At 39.6% G+C, this 16,069-nt stretch overlaps 1 protein-coding gene across 3 annotated transcripts in view; it reads left to right on the top strand.

Annotated features, from left to right (window-relative positions):
* The window catches only part of NR1D2 (nuclear receptor subfamily 1 group D member 2), a 34,816-nt gene that overhangs the window by 3,465 nt on the left and 15,282 nt on the right, over positions 1 to 16,069 (top strand). The window contains exons 1-5 of one of the 3 annotated variants that reach the window (XM_089532936.1): positions 5,243 to 5,328; positions 5,842 to 5,939; positions 10,041 to 10,129; positions 11,968 to 12,112; positions 14,167 to 14,810. In XM_089532936.1, the coding sequence (XP_089389062.1) occupies positions 10,052 to 10,129; positions 11,968 to 12,112; positions 14,167 to 14,810 (867 nt within the window). In that variant the 5' untranslated portion in view covers positions 5,243 to 5,328; positions 5,842 to 5,939; positions 10,041 to 10,051. Of the gene's footprint in view, positions 1 to 5,067; positions 5,329 to 5,841; positions 5,940 to 10,040; positions 10,130 to 11,967; positions 12,113 to 14,166; positions 14,811 to 16,069 lie in introns of those variants that run through there. The other 2 variants (XM_089532937.1, XM_089532935.1) reach the window with 2 other exon arrangements.

The following is a 16,069-nucleotide window of genomic DNA, read 5'->3' as shown; positions in this document are numbered from 1 at the left end:
TGCTGTTTCAAAATAATGTGGGGTCTCTTTCAACACATAATACTGTGACAAAAAGATGACAGAATAGATGTGCGTGTGCATACACATTATGTGTATAGTCTATAGCAGCGGTCCCCAAACTGTGCCCTTTAAGAGATTTTGGACTTCAGCTCCCAGAAGTCTCAGTCATGTTGGCCCATAGTCTGGGATTCTGGGAGCTGAAGTCCAAAATCCCTTAAAGAGCACAGTTTGGGGACCACTGGTCTCCTAAGACCACAGGAAGAACTTTGCTGGGTCAGATGAAGAATTTCTAGTTATTGTTGCAGCATCCTATTTCCAAAAGGAGTCAGCTATGTAGTTTTGGAAAGTGGGCTATTGAGATTTCAACACCCCCCCATTGTTTCCTAGCCTACCCTATTGGTCAGAGATACACTGCCATGGAATATGGAGGTTCCACCAAATATTTGTGGTTAGTGCATAGACCAATCTGTGAATTTGTCAAATGCTCTCAAGGCCACGCAAGCCAGTAGCTATCATTACATATTGTCTCAGCAAATTTCAATTCTTGTGCACTGTATGAAGACAATACTTCCTCTTGAACCTTCTATCCTGGATTTACTATCAGTTCATTTCTTATGTGAGAAAAAGATCCTTATTTGCTTTGTCTACGCTATTTTACCCAGCCTTGTATTTTTGTGATGTGCTGGACTACAGTGTCCATCATTGCTCAGCAAGCATGACTCCTGTGCTGAGAGTGATGGCATTTGTAGTCTAGCACATCTAGAGGATACCAGACTGGGAAAGTCTGTTCCACATAATGTACAATTATACTTTTGTGGTGCACAGTTTTGGTTAATCTCCCTGAACTCAAAAGGTCTAAATCCTTCTACTTTTCCTCATAGAAGAGCTGATTTGATATCTTGATTGTGTGAGCTATCTTTTCTGCATTGTTCTGAGAGGGGGTTGCCAAAATTGTTCACATATTCCAGAGTTAATCGATGTATACGGTACTGGTTACAACATAGCACCATACATGTACTGCATGGTTCTTTATAAAGAACAGATTTGTCAGGTTCTGTTCCGGCAGCCTAAAAATAGACACAGAGGAAGCAACAAGAGAGAGGAAGCATTATACAAACAAACCAAAATCCTTTTTTTTTCCTTAAAAAATTAATAACGTGGAATTTGCCATTCTTGTTGGTGCTGCAAACTAAGCTTCCATGTTCCTTGCAGCAGCTATCATGACCCTAAAACTGGTGGCAACCAGTGAAGAGCCTACTGTGAATATATGTACAATTCAGGCTGTTTGCCCCATTGTGTCATAGCAAGTCTCATTTGCTGTTTCACATTCACATAGTTTGCTGACAGAACACTTTAGACCTCTTCTTAGGAGTTGTCCACACATGCTGAATGGCCTGGTTTCCTCCGGGAAGGCCAAAACACCTGTGGCAAGCTCGGGCCCTGTCCTGCCTTTGTAGACACAGATCCAGAGGATCTTGTCCGATCCCAAGGTAAAGAGCCTTTACTTTGGGGTAAAACAGCCCTGGTTTTGTGCAGAGTTTCTAAGAAACAGTGGCAAAACCAGACTGTTCACACAGCGCTCCTGCACTCCATACATTTTCGGTGGGCAGTCTATCGGAAATGCCCCCCAATTGCCTCTTCCAATGCAGAAATGAGGCGCCTGGCCACATGGGTGCAGTCAGGCACCCTGTTTCCAGGTCAAATGGAGCGGCTGAGGGGTTTCTTAGATGGATCGCCCACCAGAAAGGTAAGGAGTGGCCTCAGATCCTGCATCGGTGTGTGGTATGTGAACACCTGACTGTCTCTGCACTGACTCAGGGACTAAACCAGGTAAAGGATAACACGGGTTCAACCCATGCTATCTTCCTCCATCTGCTGTTTTCACCATCCTGAATAATTTAGTTTTGTATGATAAACAAATACAGTACATCAGACAGAACTAGTGCAAATAGAGATCCTTGAACAGCTCCACAGCTTCTTCCTCTTTTAAAATTAATTGTTTCTGTTTCATGCTTACTTGTTATTCCACCTGTTCTTTATTCAGAGGGTGTTGTATTTCTTTGTATGGCCACTATGCACACTTAGAAAAGTCTGCATGTTTTGTCTGTTCAGTTGTCACTGAGTCTGTATTACTCGATTACATAATGACTTCCTGCCAAAGCACATGCCTAAAAACCATTTTAATGAGTGATAATTTATAGTAATCCATTGAGTTTTGTACGCATATGCCCACATCCAGTTCTTGTCATGTGTAATTTTGTGTATGACTGATATTACTAGAATGTGGCTTAAAAGGTTCCACACTTGGATGCACACTTCATTGATGGTCATTGAAATATGAATCTGATTTTCATGTGCATTTTTCCCTGTCTGGCAGAAGATAAAAATGATCCTCTTGTACAAATAAGACTGAGCATGGATTGATAGGGATGGTTGTGCTTCATGTTTAAACTTTTTCCTTTATCTTTCATGTGTTAACATTTTGACAAAAAGTTCTGCTGTTTTTAGTTTGTTTTAAAATATTCTGTATGCATACAAAACATTGTTCCTCCCATGTACAATCTGCATATTCCACACAATCTTCTGTCTTGTTTTATGGAACACAGCTTTGTACATCCATATGTGGAGATGCAAAGAAACATAAAATCATTATGTTGAGGTTCATTGGCATCAGGATTATGTATTTTGATATAGTTTAGTATAGCCCCAATTGTTGTACTAAGCTGGTACAATTTTTGTGTATGTAAGAACATAGACTCCAAAGAACTACCTTTGCACACTCAATGTACTTAAGGGTGTTTTTTTTTTGGGGGGGGGGGAGAAAGAGAGCAATATACTCTCCTATGACACACCATTACCTGCTTTTACTCCTATAGCCAAGGAGGTGCATGATTTGATTTGTATACAGTTGTCTTCGAGTTTTCTACAAGAAGAGAGCAAGTAAAAAAAGTTACTTCTCTTTGGAAAATTCGGAACAAGTACTATTTTTCAGACCTTCTTTGTTTTTCCTAAATAAATACATTGCTCCTATTTTATTAGAATGGCAATTGAATTTTTAAAAACCCAGTTCTTGTTTGGTGCAAAGCTACCGGAGTGAATGCATTGCTGGAATATTCTCACTCTTCACATTGCCTCTGCTATTTTATTCTTACTGTAAATAAAGAATAAATGTGGTATCATTTGAGACAATCTTTAGCAAACAAAAATATACTGACATAGTTGGTTTTTCACATATAAAACATATTTACAGTTCAGCTCAGAACACTGCTTCTTCAAAGACACGTGGAGTGTATCTCGCCTACAAACTCATAATGTTTGTACTGGTTTAACAATGACGGTATTACCCCCAAAATCCTGGAACAGTGAAGTATTTGATGGAAACCCTTAGCTGTGCTGCACAGTTTCCCTAGTTCTCTCTGGAGATCAAATGATAGTTAAACCTAAGTCAGTAATGCTCCAGTTTGAGTGCTGAACTAGGGCTGCATCTGCGCTGCAGAGATAATCCAATTTGACACCACTTTAATTGTGCTATGGAATTCTGGAAATTGTGGTTTGTTGTGGCACCAGAGCTCTCAGGCAAAGGAGGCTAAGTGTCTCACAGAACTACAGTTCCCATAATTCCATAGCATTGGGCCATTGCAATTAAGGTGGTGTCAAACCGGATTATTTCTGTAGTGCAGATGCAGCCTAGGTTTCTAGGGAACAGGATTCGAATCCCCACTCAGCCATGGAAACCCACCGGGGACTTTCGATAAGTCATACTCTCTCAGCCTCAAAGGAAGGCAAAGGCAAATTGCCTCTGAACAAATCTTGCCAAGAAAATCCCAAGATAGTTTACCTTAGTGTTGGTATAAGTCAGAAACAATGTGAAAGCACACAAGAAGAAGAATCAAGAGTTCTGTGGCACTGATTCCCAAGTAAAAATGTACATAGAATTGCACTTTTACAGCACAATGATAGATAATACAATTACTCAGAAATAAGCCCCATTAGATCAATGAAACTTGAGTGTGTACAAGGTTTTGTCCTAAATTTCCTTTTGACACTAAGCGATTTTATGAGAATGCTTAAAGTCCTCTCAGTAGGTAAATCAGTTCAAGTGATTACTTCAGTATAAATCCTAACCTGTTCACTCAAACAGTATTTGTTCAAGATGACATTCCTACCATGAGAAATCTTTCATTTTTATGTAATCCCATTAGCTCCAGTGCAAGAAGTACCATAGAATCAAACCACAATAAAAAAAGGATACCACAATGACAGGCTGTAAGAATAAAATAGCAGAGGCAATGTGAAGAGTGAGAATGTTCCAGCAATGCATTCACTCCTGTAGCTTTGTACCAAACAAGAACTGGATTTTTAAAAATTCAATTGCCATTCTAATAAAATGGGAGCGGAATGGAATTGCCCATTTAACTTCCCACATTTTTCTTTTTTTATCCATCTTGGGTACTCCCTTCACTTAAAGCTTTCTGTCCTTTAACCATCATTTCTAGAGATACATCTTTCTTCTCTCTGTTGGGTGCTGTCCTTTTGATGCCCATGGGGTGTTCTGAAAGTCCATGAGAGACTGCCTAGCAAGCATATGTAATCCATTCTGGGGGTCCTTTTAAGGAAGAATACGGCATATGTGAAATAAGTAAAATCTTAATCACTCAGTACTGCTAAAAATCGCTTGTTATTTTTTGTATTACATGTAAGGTTTGTGGCAGTAGCAATTGTTTTTTATCAGGAGCGTTCATGGTATTTCGTTTACGGCTGCCACTCAATAGACATACAAATCCAAAATCTGCTGTGGTTTCTTAGGTTCAGCTTTTCTTGTGATACTTCAGAAACAAAAGTTACTTGGGCTTACACCCCCCCCCCCCAAATTACAGCCACTTTTAATTAGCATAATGTACTGAATCTTGTTTGGGGAGTAATTGTTGAACTTGAAAGAACAATATTTATGGCTATCTGATACTAAAAAGATGTTAGAAATAAGGGACTAAGGGAGAAACGCTGAATGATTGTTTTCCACTATGGGTCTGTGAGGCTGATAGATCCCTTTTTGTCTTCTCTCTGCAGGTGGTGTGATTGCTTACATCAGTTCTTCAAGCTCAGCATCCAGCCCTGCCTCATGCCATAGTGAGGGTTCAGAGAGCAGCTTCCAGTCCTCTTCTTCGTCTGTCCCAACATCACCAAACAGTTCCTCTTCAGAGGGCAGGTGCAATGTCAAGAGCAGAGAAAGCTCTGATGAAGCAATGAAGGGTGACCAGTTAGATGATCGAATTAAAGTAAACCAGTCAACTGGAACAGGATTGACCAAGGGTCATAGTGGACTTACAAGTACGTATTCTGTAGCAGTACCTGCTCTGTCACTTAGGGTGGGTCCACACATCATTCGCCCTAGTCTCCATTCTATTGTTTCGAGAGTGGGATGTGCTTTAAAACGTCTACTTCCCCTTGTCTGTCATATAGGAAATCCATCTCCCTTTCCATAGTTGGATATTATGTCTGAATTGAAATCTGATCTGGCTATACCCCCAAACCAGGTTTTGGAAAACATTTCTTCAATCAATTGTTACATATTATAGCTTGGAAGCAAGCCTAATCAGCATTTTCCAATTCGGACATAATGGCACACAGTTTTTATAATCAACCGTAGAAGGAATGGGAGGAAGACGCCTGGATTGTGAATTCCTAGTTTCCAAAACATGTATTGGTAAAAAGTAACACCTCAACCTCCCTGCAATGTGTCTGCACTAAATAAGAATGATATTTGAGGTCTGACAGCATCCTCTGCCTTGAGCCTGTACCACTTAATCTTCAGTACTTAACCTCTAACTTCCTTCCTTCTAGATAGACTGTAGCTCTGGTATTCAACCTCTGGCAAACTGGAGCTCCTGCCTCACAGTGCAAAGTGGTGCCAACAGGCCATGTTGTCCTGGGGCCCACAAGTAAGTTTGAAGTCAAGACCTGATCACAAAGGGACCCCCACCCACTTACTATCCCAACAAATAAAGCTGTCTTTCCCCTTATGAGTTGTGTAAAGATTGCTTTTAAAAAACTGAACTAATTCTCACTGTAAATTTCAGTAAAATGCTGAACTGAAAGTATCTGGTTTGATCATACTGTACACTGTGTTTGCAGTGGAAAATCAAGAATCCCCAAGTGTTACAAACTGCAACTTAATCCTCACATATTTGAAAATTCAAAATCCCCAGCAAGGAGACAAAGCTGCTATCAAATAGTGAAAAGACGACTGTCACTTCAAAACCAAAATGAAAAAAACACGTTGTTTTATGAAGCCAGTATGTTTCATAAGTATTAACTGAAATCACTTCAGAGTACAGTAAAGTATTTTAAAATTCATTTTCATAATGCCAGATTCATCTTCCAGTGGCACCCAAGTCTTCCTGCTTATGTGATTTTTTATCATACAAAGTTCTCTCACAAGAGTACAGATTCTGCTGTATTCATAACTGTTGTAATCTTGTGGGAAAGGGCACCAAAGAGAGGCCTTCGCCATCACCTGGTACTATTACTACTACTACTACTACTACTACTACTACTTTTATTTTCTTATATCCTGCCTTTCTCCCAATAGAGCAACTCAAGGCAGCTAACAACAAATATAAAACAATATAATTTAAAAACAGTACAACATTAAAATATATAAATATAAATTTAAAAAACAATTAAACAATTTTATGAGTTAAAACAGTTATAAATTAAAATGTAACTAGTTGAAAATACAGCCAGCCCTCCGTTTTCGTGGGGGATCTGTTCCTGATTTCCTCCCCCCCTGCAAAAATGGAAACTTACACATATTAAAGCCCCATAGGTTCGAATGGGGGCGCATGTCCCATTTGAATCCCCTCCGCTTGCTCCTCATGAGTAAGCGAGAGTGGTGGATCTGAAGTCTGCGCAGAGGGGCAACTGTACAAACCTTAAAATTTATATAGCACAACATTTCAAACCTAGCCCGTATCAGCTTAAAAATGTCCTACAAACAGAAGGTTGGAGACAGGCCTGTAATTATCTAGTACAGTAGGATCCAAGGGAGAGGTCTTGCCACAGTCTCCTTTAGGCATGTTGGGATGCTGCCTTGTTGTAAAGAAGCATTAATCACTTCCCTTACCCACTCCACCAGTCCTCTGGTCTGTTTAATGAGCCAGGAAAGGCGAGGGTCTAGTATACCTGTAACGGCTCTCACCTCTCCAAGGATCCTGTCCACATCCTCAGGCTGAAATCGCCCAGCAACATAAGCCGTGGAGTCTCCAGCACCATTCCCAAGACCACCCTGGATAGCTCAGGCAGGTTGTTGAGCACCAGGGTGAGTGGTACACCAACAGAATCCCTAATCTGTCCTGGCTGCCCACCTTTAAATAAACAAATCCTGTAGACTGAGAGATGGTACTTGTCCTGGTGATTCCATGGATTGGATCTGGGACAGTCTCACGCATGCAGACCAAGTGCTCTGCCACTCAGCAACTGCTTGTAGCTTTGCATAACATAAATAGTGACATGTTCATGATATGGGAGAAAAGTAACAGTGATCCTGAGATGTAAAATTAATGTGTATATTTGTCTGTAGTTCTGAAATATAATTTAAAATATATTCATTACATTGGTGTCAGAAGTAATAGGATAGGAGAAACATCAAACATAAGCATGATGATTTTAATAATTGTTAGTAAGTACTTCCTGTTTTACCTACTACACCTGAATAACCATATCTGGTTTTTCTTTTTTCAAATTTATTTCCAAGGTAATTTGATAGTATTAAGTTTCCTCATTTTTTCCAGGGGCCAAGACTCTTGCTTGTTAGCCACAGACAAGTTAAACACAAGGAACTGGAAATTATTTTCTTGATTTTCTGTTTAGCATACTTATAATCTTTATAACTATTGGTTCTTTAATCTTATGTGATTTTTTACCCTTCTTTTAACATGACATGAATAACCATTTTCCTATGGCATCTTCAAATATAATTTTTACTATGTTTTTTTTTAAAAGGCATTTGCTGAGGTAGTAAAATAGTAACTGAATTTTTACTGAATAGTAAAAATATTGCCAAAGTATATATAGTTTTTAAATAACATCAGAACAATTAAATTAAAACTTATATATAAACAAAACAACAGGTCATCCAGCAGTTGAGCCCTATACATATGCACCAGTGAGTGTAGTGCAGAAGAAGGAATCGTGCAGTTGTCCAGATGTTGGACTACTGTTCCTATCATCCTTAATATTACCTGTGCTGGCTAGGGAATTGGAAAGGCCACCATGGTTTACTTGGTCATTACAACATAATGTCATTGCTACGCTAACTTTGGGCCTGAACAGACAGGACAAAATAAAGCTGCTTCAGGTGACTTTGGAAGTATGCTGTTTAAATGACGACTGCATCTTAAGAGGCCAGAAGCTGCGCCAAAGCTGTGCTCCAGTCCTTCCAGCTTTTTAGGACGCATGCAGCATTTAAACAGCATACCTCCAAAGTGACCCGAAGCAGCTTTATTTTGGCCTGTCTGTTCAGGGCCAAGTTGTACAAGTTGAGTCTTCCTTATCCAGAATTCTGAAATACTCCATAACTCTAAACTTTTTTCATCGTTGGCAGGGATATTGACATCTTTGCTTTCTGACAGTTCAGCGTACACAAACTTTGTTTTATGTTCAAAATTATTGAAAATATTGTATAAAATTACTGTGGTCCCTTTCTATACATGGGGGATCCGTTCTGGGCCCCTCAGCATATGGGAAAACCCACCTATACTGGAATCCTATGGATTCCTATGGTTGTGCGCTCCCGTGCGGCGCCCACACCATTTTGTCCACCAAGGCTTGCTGACCATGTGAACTCAAGTCTGTGGGTGGCAAGCCCGCATATGGCGCAGGCAGACTGTACTTTAAAGCTATGTGTATAAGGCATATCTGAAACATAAATGAATTTAATCATGGTCCCATGTCCAAGATGCCTCATTATGTATATACAGTCAGCATTCCATATCCATGGGGGTTCCATTCCAGACCCCCCCCTGCAGAGAGCAAATTCCATGGGACCTGAAGTCCCACTCTCCTCAATGAAGATGCGGTGTGTACTTGGCTGCATTCATACACCACTATTGGGAGGAACAGGGCAGGGCCATCTACGGATGCTCCAGTCCACGGATGGCAAATGCTCAGAAGAGAAGAGCCAGCTATATATGCAAATACAGATATTCTGAAAACAAACAAACAAAAAAAATCCAGGTCCATTTCTGGTCCTAAACATGTCAGATAAGGGAGAGACAACCTATAATGATCTGCGACACACAGCAGATATATCTTCTATTTTGCTGTTCTAAGCAATTTTATTTTGTTCTATTAAGTAGTATTGGTGACTAACAATAGTCTAAATGATTCAACTCTTGGTGGGAGTAGCAATTGGATTTGGGCCTACTTCTGTGATAGGCTTGAATGTAAAGCTGAGCCAGGCTTGGAGTAAAATGAATGCAGCAAAATATGAGGTGCAGTGTAAAAAGAGCAGATTTTGGACAATGGGTCCCAAATCTGTGGCCATGAAGGAGGGGCATTTCTATGATGGCAACATATTCCATCAGACATTCAAGGATGATAGTTTTGAGCCAGACTTTCTCAGGCAGTCACCCTTCAAATGCATTTGACTACAACCTCCATCACCTCAAAAATGACATAATAGTGCTGATTCGTAATGATGGAAGTTGTAGTCCAGCACACCTGGAGGGAAACTGGTAGGGAGATGAAATCTAGGGTAACATCTTACAAGGTAATATCTTACCAAAAATGATACCGCTTTAAACCAGCTGCAAAATGCCATGTTTCTATATGTATTAATTGAATGAAGACAAAAAAAAAAAATGACAGCTGCTGGGAGTAGAGAAACATTCTGAATTTTATTTTTTGTCTTTTTTGTCTAGGGTTAGTCCCGTTAAATATAGCTTTCCTTTTAAAAAAATAATGTAAGTCAAATATGTGTTTTTTTTTTTCCTTCCACAGTATTTCTACTGGGTTTTTATGCTGCTTTTTTGTATTTGTAGAATTTAATGGCATGGTGCTACTGTGTAAAGTGTGTGGAGATGTTGCTTCAGGATTCCACTATGGAGTCCATGCCTGTGAAGGCTGCAAGGTAAAATACATATTATTTTCTAATACACACACCTCCCTGAAACAGTTATCAAGTACATTTTCAGAGTTGAAAAGTAACTGGTGTAGCGATGAAAAAATGATCACCATAATTTGTTTCCTGGCCAACGCAGAAAATACAGTCAGGAAAAGTAACACAGAGGCCAAAAATTTGCAGACTTTTTGTATGATATTTGCATATTATTTCTGATTGATGTATTTTGTATTATCTATGTATTTTATGATGTTTTTACTGCTGTAATCCCGCTTTGATCCGAAGGGAGAAGCGGGGGATATAAATAAAATTTATTATTATTATTATTATTATTATTATTATTATATCTCAAGGTATATTGGAAAATTTGTCTGTGGAGAAATACACTTTTTTGCTTAGAAAACATTTTTCTATGTGAACAATACACTTTTCTTGCAACCCCCTCCAGTTTACACATGTCTTTGTGCTAAATTTTGTTGGGGGGGGGGTTGTGTGGAAAGAGTATGACACAGAAGGTGTGGCTTTTTAACATGAAAAACACCCCTTTCATGCAAAAAGTTGATATTTAGTTTTGTTCAGAATAACTTTCCCAAAACATTTTAGGTGTGCAAATACTAGGTAAAGCTGTACAAAAATGAGGAGAAAACAGCAGTAATTATTCATCTTTGCACATGAGGATGGAAAAGTCAAAATTGTACATCACTAAATTGGTATGGATGAATTGTGGAAGATATTAGATACTGGATATACCTCTAAAACTGGAATGGACAACTGTTGGTGATTAAGGGGCTGCATTGTCTCCCCAGGGCACCTTGGAAGGCTGCACTCCATAATACATGGCTGAAAACATTTTAGCTTTTTGTTTGTTTGTTTCCCTAGCCCTAGGACATGGTGGCTTTTCACCACTGCTGGATCATTTAAGACTTTGGAAAGGCCTTGTTTTCAACAGGATGTGACATGGAAACTTCCAAGTCATTTCCTATTGGAAGAATCTCTGTGCTGAACCTAAAATAGCTCAAGGGTCTCCCAAGGTGCGACAAAATTACTCACATTCCCCAAGGGGGCATTTTGTTTGAAAATCATTTACAAATGATCCTGGGGGCCACATATAACTGACATGCTGCACTTGCTGCATCTTTGCTCTAAATTACCATCTGAAACTTGTGTAGGTATTCCTAAGTAAATCCAGTTATTCTGGAATTCACTCCTCTTTGGGTGACTGAATAAATTTTGGGTCTGAATATTTTCAGATGTCTTTGACAGTCAGGGTGAAGTAAAACTTTAGTAGTAATACTACTCTTGTCTTGTTTGTTCAAACTCAAATCTAGTATTTAGTTATACTTAGTGATTCTGCCTTTCCTCCAGTGAATTCAAGATGGCATATATGGCTTTTCTTCCTGTGGTATCTTCACAACAACCCAGTGAGGGAGGTTCAGCTGGATGAGAGAATGTGACAGTGGGTTTCATAGCTCTGTATGTGCCTGAACCTGGATCTCCCAGGTCTCAATCCTGCAGTACAGTGTGATACATTGATCAGTGCTGAATCAGGCTATCAAGAGATACAGTCAACCTCCCATATAGCCTTTAGCCTCACTGGATAATATTGGGCTGTTCATTATCTCTTAGCCTAAAGTACCTCACATTTCTTTGTTTTTGATTTTAATGATGACAAAGTGAATGAGAAGGAAAAGTCATATATGTTGGCTTTGAGCTACTGCCATAAAATGAATTAATGTATTTTAAATAGGTGAAGAGTTTCAATACTGAAATGCAATATTTATAGCATGTATTTGAAAACTGTCTGCCAAAAAAGGGGGAATTGAACCATACTTGCTTACTCTTGTCAGGGTTTTTTTAGAAGAAGCATTCAGCAAAATATTCAGTACAAGAAGTGCCTGAAGAATAACAACTGCTCTATAATGAGAATGAACAGAAACAGATGTCAGCAGTGCCGATTCAAAAAATGTTTGTCGGTTGGGATGTCAAGAGACGGTATGTTTCTGTATTGAGCTGTGACCTGAAAGGTGATTTTTGTGCTTTTTATACCTAATTCAGAAGGAAGCCCTTGTAAACTCTGCTGTAGAGTAGAGGTCAGGGATGTGATCTATGAGCAGCTTTAAATCTTGCTTCATGAACTGATGAGGTGCACTAGTAACGGCTGTTCTTTCAGCACTTCTTTTTATGTGCAGTGTGGGACTAATACAAGCTCATTTTTAGAAGGTTATGATAAGGAATATTGAAGTGATATATGTGAAGCCTAGTAATGAACCTGGCATTGATGAGGCAAAGAGTGATCAAACTTCTGTATATCAGAGCTCCTGTGATGTAAAAGTGCCACAGGTGGAACTATGTGACATCTCTCTTCTCAGCAGCCTGCAGAGCTGCTAAGCACCACCATATGGGCTACAGTTCTTCTGACCATTCAGCTGCTGGTACAGAATGGAGAAGGAGGGATAGGAGAAGTATCTAGCTGTGTCCCCATAGCCATACACAGACCAATGACAACATCTGCAGTGAACCTCCAGAAATCATAATGGATAATGTAATCTTTCTGGGTCTGGCTCCAGGTACATAGGCAGATCCTTCTCTGTACCCCAATTACACTTTCTACCTACACTGAATCGCTGTGGGGGGAAGCTACAGCACCTAAAAGGTGAGTCCAGGAGCGGCTTTGGTTGTTGCGGAGGGAGGAAGATAATACAACTACCAAAAACAAAACATGCACTAGCATACATTGGACTTATGCCTGCATATATCACTAATAGGATGCTGGCCAGTGAGAATTGTCATGAAAATAAGCATCTTTTCAGGGAACATTGTAAATCATCAGCTAGCCAGCCTACCCTTCCTTGTGCCTTCTGGATGGGTTGGACAGTAATTTGCATCATCCCTAGCCAGCATGGCCAGTGACTGATGGTTGGAAAGTGATGAGAGGAGTTGTACAGGACATCTGCAATATATCGGTTTGGAAAGGAGTTTGAATGACTTCTTAAGTCACTCTTGAGAGCTAAACACTTGGAAATCAGTCATGCAATTAGAGATTGTATACTCTTAGAGGTAATACAATTTTAGTCCTAACTGGAGTATGTGCATTGAAATAAGTAAGACTTGTTAGTCACTACCTATGTAAATCCATTCATCTCAGGTGAGTATATTCTAGTTAAGATTTAGGTCCAAAACACACTGCAGAAATAATCCACGTTGAGACTGCTTTAATTGTCCCAGATCAGTGCTAGGAAATTCTGGAAACAGGATTGCTTAGTGCTGAGGTTTGGCCGTTAAAAAGGTCTTAAACTGGATTATTTCTGCAGGTTTTGGGCCTCTGCCTCTAGTGTCCAACATGCATCTGCCTCTCACTATCATCATAATTTTTCTCCTAGATTGCCTGGATATTGTCTCTCCCAGGCCACCATACACCTTGAGGTTTCATGATGTGAATAGCCATGGCTTCTGCTACATAGCACTGCTATGTCCAGTTCTCCTCCCTATTTCATTCTTGTTCTTCTGTTTGAGCATGCAAAGCCTTTCCTGGTTTGCATTCTTGTGTTAGTGGAAAGCAGAGAAGCTCATAGCAACAGCTCTGCTACCAGAAGTTGCAGAATTTGGGCCCCAAATGAGGAAATAGTTGCAAAAAATCCCAAACCATCTTTGATACTTCTGTGGGATTGAAAAGGTCACATAAGGAATCTTTTCAAGCCCAGATAAATTCCTCTTCTTTGGCACAATGCACAACTTGAATCCTCTTCCTTCCAAACTTTCTCACAAATTGCTTTTGAAATTTTACAAATTTTAAAATCAATTTGTTGTTTGCCTTTGTAGTGATATATCTTTTAAGAGAAACATACTGTTCTCTCTTTGGTTTCACAGAATTGCCTTCATAGTTTTTCAGCCCTCATTTACAGACCTCCTGTCTAAAGCATATTTCTTGATTTAAATGATGATTTGAGGGAGAGAGGAAGAAAATCGTTTATTTGTAATCCCATTTATTCTTCAGTTTGGCATAACAATATATAGCTGAAATTTCTTCTTCTTTTTCTTTTTCGTAGCTGTTCGATTTGGCCGGATTCCTAAGCGTGAGAAACAGAGGATGCTGATTGAAATGCAAAGTGCCATGAAAACTATGATGAACACTCAATTCAGTGATCATTTGCCTAATGAAGCATTAAAAGATAGCCAAGAACCACTGTTACTGTTGCCTCAGGAAGAGCTAAACTCCAAAGCGCAGCGAGAAAAAGAGAATAACACTCGCCCCTCTTCTCCTTCCCTCGCTTTTCCACCTCTTCCTGCTCCCCCCTCTGACATTGCTAAGGAAGAAGTGATTGGTATGGTGACCAGGGCTCATAAAGATACCTTCATGTACAACCAGGAACAACCAGAAAATCCTCCCAGTGTTGTGCAGCCCCAGAATGGAGAGCTAATCAAGTACACAGAGCAATATAATTCTAGTGGTGAGCCTGATATAAGCAGCAGCCATAATGGTGGGAGTGACCAACATTTTAATGGACAGCACAAAAGTCGAAACAATGTACATTATCCTAATGGGCATAACCTTTGCTTCACAAGCTGCAGCTCTGTCAACTTCACTCAAGGCTTTTTCCTTAAAGGTTGCAACAGGATGCCCGAAAATGGCTTTCCTCCAAATGAACCTATGAATGCCTACTCCTGCAGCACTGGAGGCAGAATGCATCTGGTACTGTAATAGTTAATTCCTGTTGCACAGTGGTAGCTTGGTTTTCTAAAGGACAGATTAAAAACTGACCTGAGCCAGAAATAATTGTGCCTTAGGGCCATTGTATTGATTGAATAAAATAATAATAAAATAGCATGAATGTCAGGCGAGGGTGGGAGAGTGTGTACATTAGGTTTTGGGGTGCGAGAAGTTTGCTTAATGGAAGGTGAATCAACATTGAAGAAGAAGCAATTTCAGAGGTGCAAGACCCACAGCATCCAGGGAGTCAGGTGGTGCTATGTGCCAGGTGAAAAATAGGTCTAGGACTGTATTAGAAAATAACTATGAAGAAGAATAGTCCTCACCAAAATAATGTCCAGTAATAGGTACATTAGAAGTCGCATGCAACTGTATGCCAATATTTCTGAAGACTTATTCTTAAACAGGATAATTGTTGCATTTACATATAATACTAAATGAAAGGTAGTGAGCTTAGGTGCTCCAGCACTGAAACCCCAAGGAAAAAACTAGAAGCTTCTGTTTCAGATGAACCAGTTTAGTTGGCATCTAAACCCCAAACTGTCAATGGTTGGTTGAAATAAGGCAACTTCATAAAACATGGCTTGAAGACAGTTAATTTCAGTTTATCATATATAAGATTAAGTACAGTTTTTCCTGGTTTGGAAGCCATGACAAGCTGCTGTTAATATAAAACAGAAGCAAAAACTTTCAAACTGACTGATCTTCAAAGTGCAGCAAGATAAACATCCCAAAGACTAGTCTTGAGATCATTCTCAGAATTCTAAATTATAGTTCAGCATAGTGGTGGGAAACATGAGGTCCTGCAGATGTTGGTCTGCATCTTCCATCAAGTGTATTCAGTGGGATTTGCACTCCTTACATATGGAGAGCCATATATTTCCTGAAACCTGGTTCAATCAGATCAATCTGTCCTGAGAAGTATATATGCTGTTGCTGCAGAGGTGTGCTGTACATGTACTGCAGTGATGACAGCCTTTGAACATCTACTTATGCATTATATTTCTTAGCCTGCACACTCACAGCAAAGTTAGCCCTTGCACAGTCATTTAGAAGTTATCATGGTTGTGTGTGCCTGTGTCTTCTGTTTGAAACATGATCGCAGTTAACAAAACTAACGTGTGAAACTGACTTGGTGTGCTACAAGTCCCATCTCCACTTTTAAAGAAACGGCCATGGAATCAGGTGGCTAAAAGGAATTAACTGTTATCTAACAAAGTATGAATTGCTAGGGAAATTAG

Source organism: Sceloporus occidentalis, unplaced genomic scaffold (assembly GCF_023333645.1).
Source record: "Sceloporus occidentalis isolate IW3139 unplaced genomic scaffold, rSceOcc1.0.p SCAF_7, whole genome shotgun sequence".
Classification (NCBI taxonomy): domain Eukaryota; kingdom Metazoa; phylum Chordata; class Lepidosauria; order Squamata; family Phrynosomatidae; genus Sceloporus; species Sceloporus occidentalis.
The sequence above is the reverse complement of the archived record's forward strand: the minus strand, read 5'-3'. Positions and strand labels throughout refer to the sequence as shown.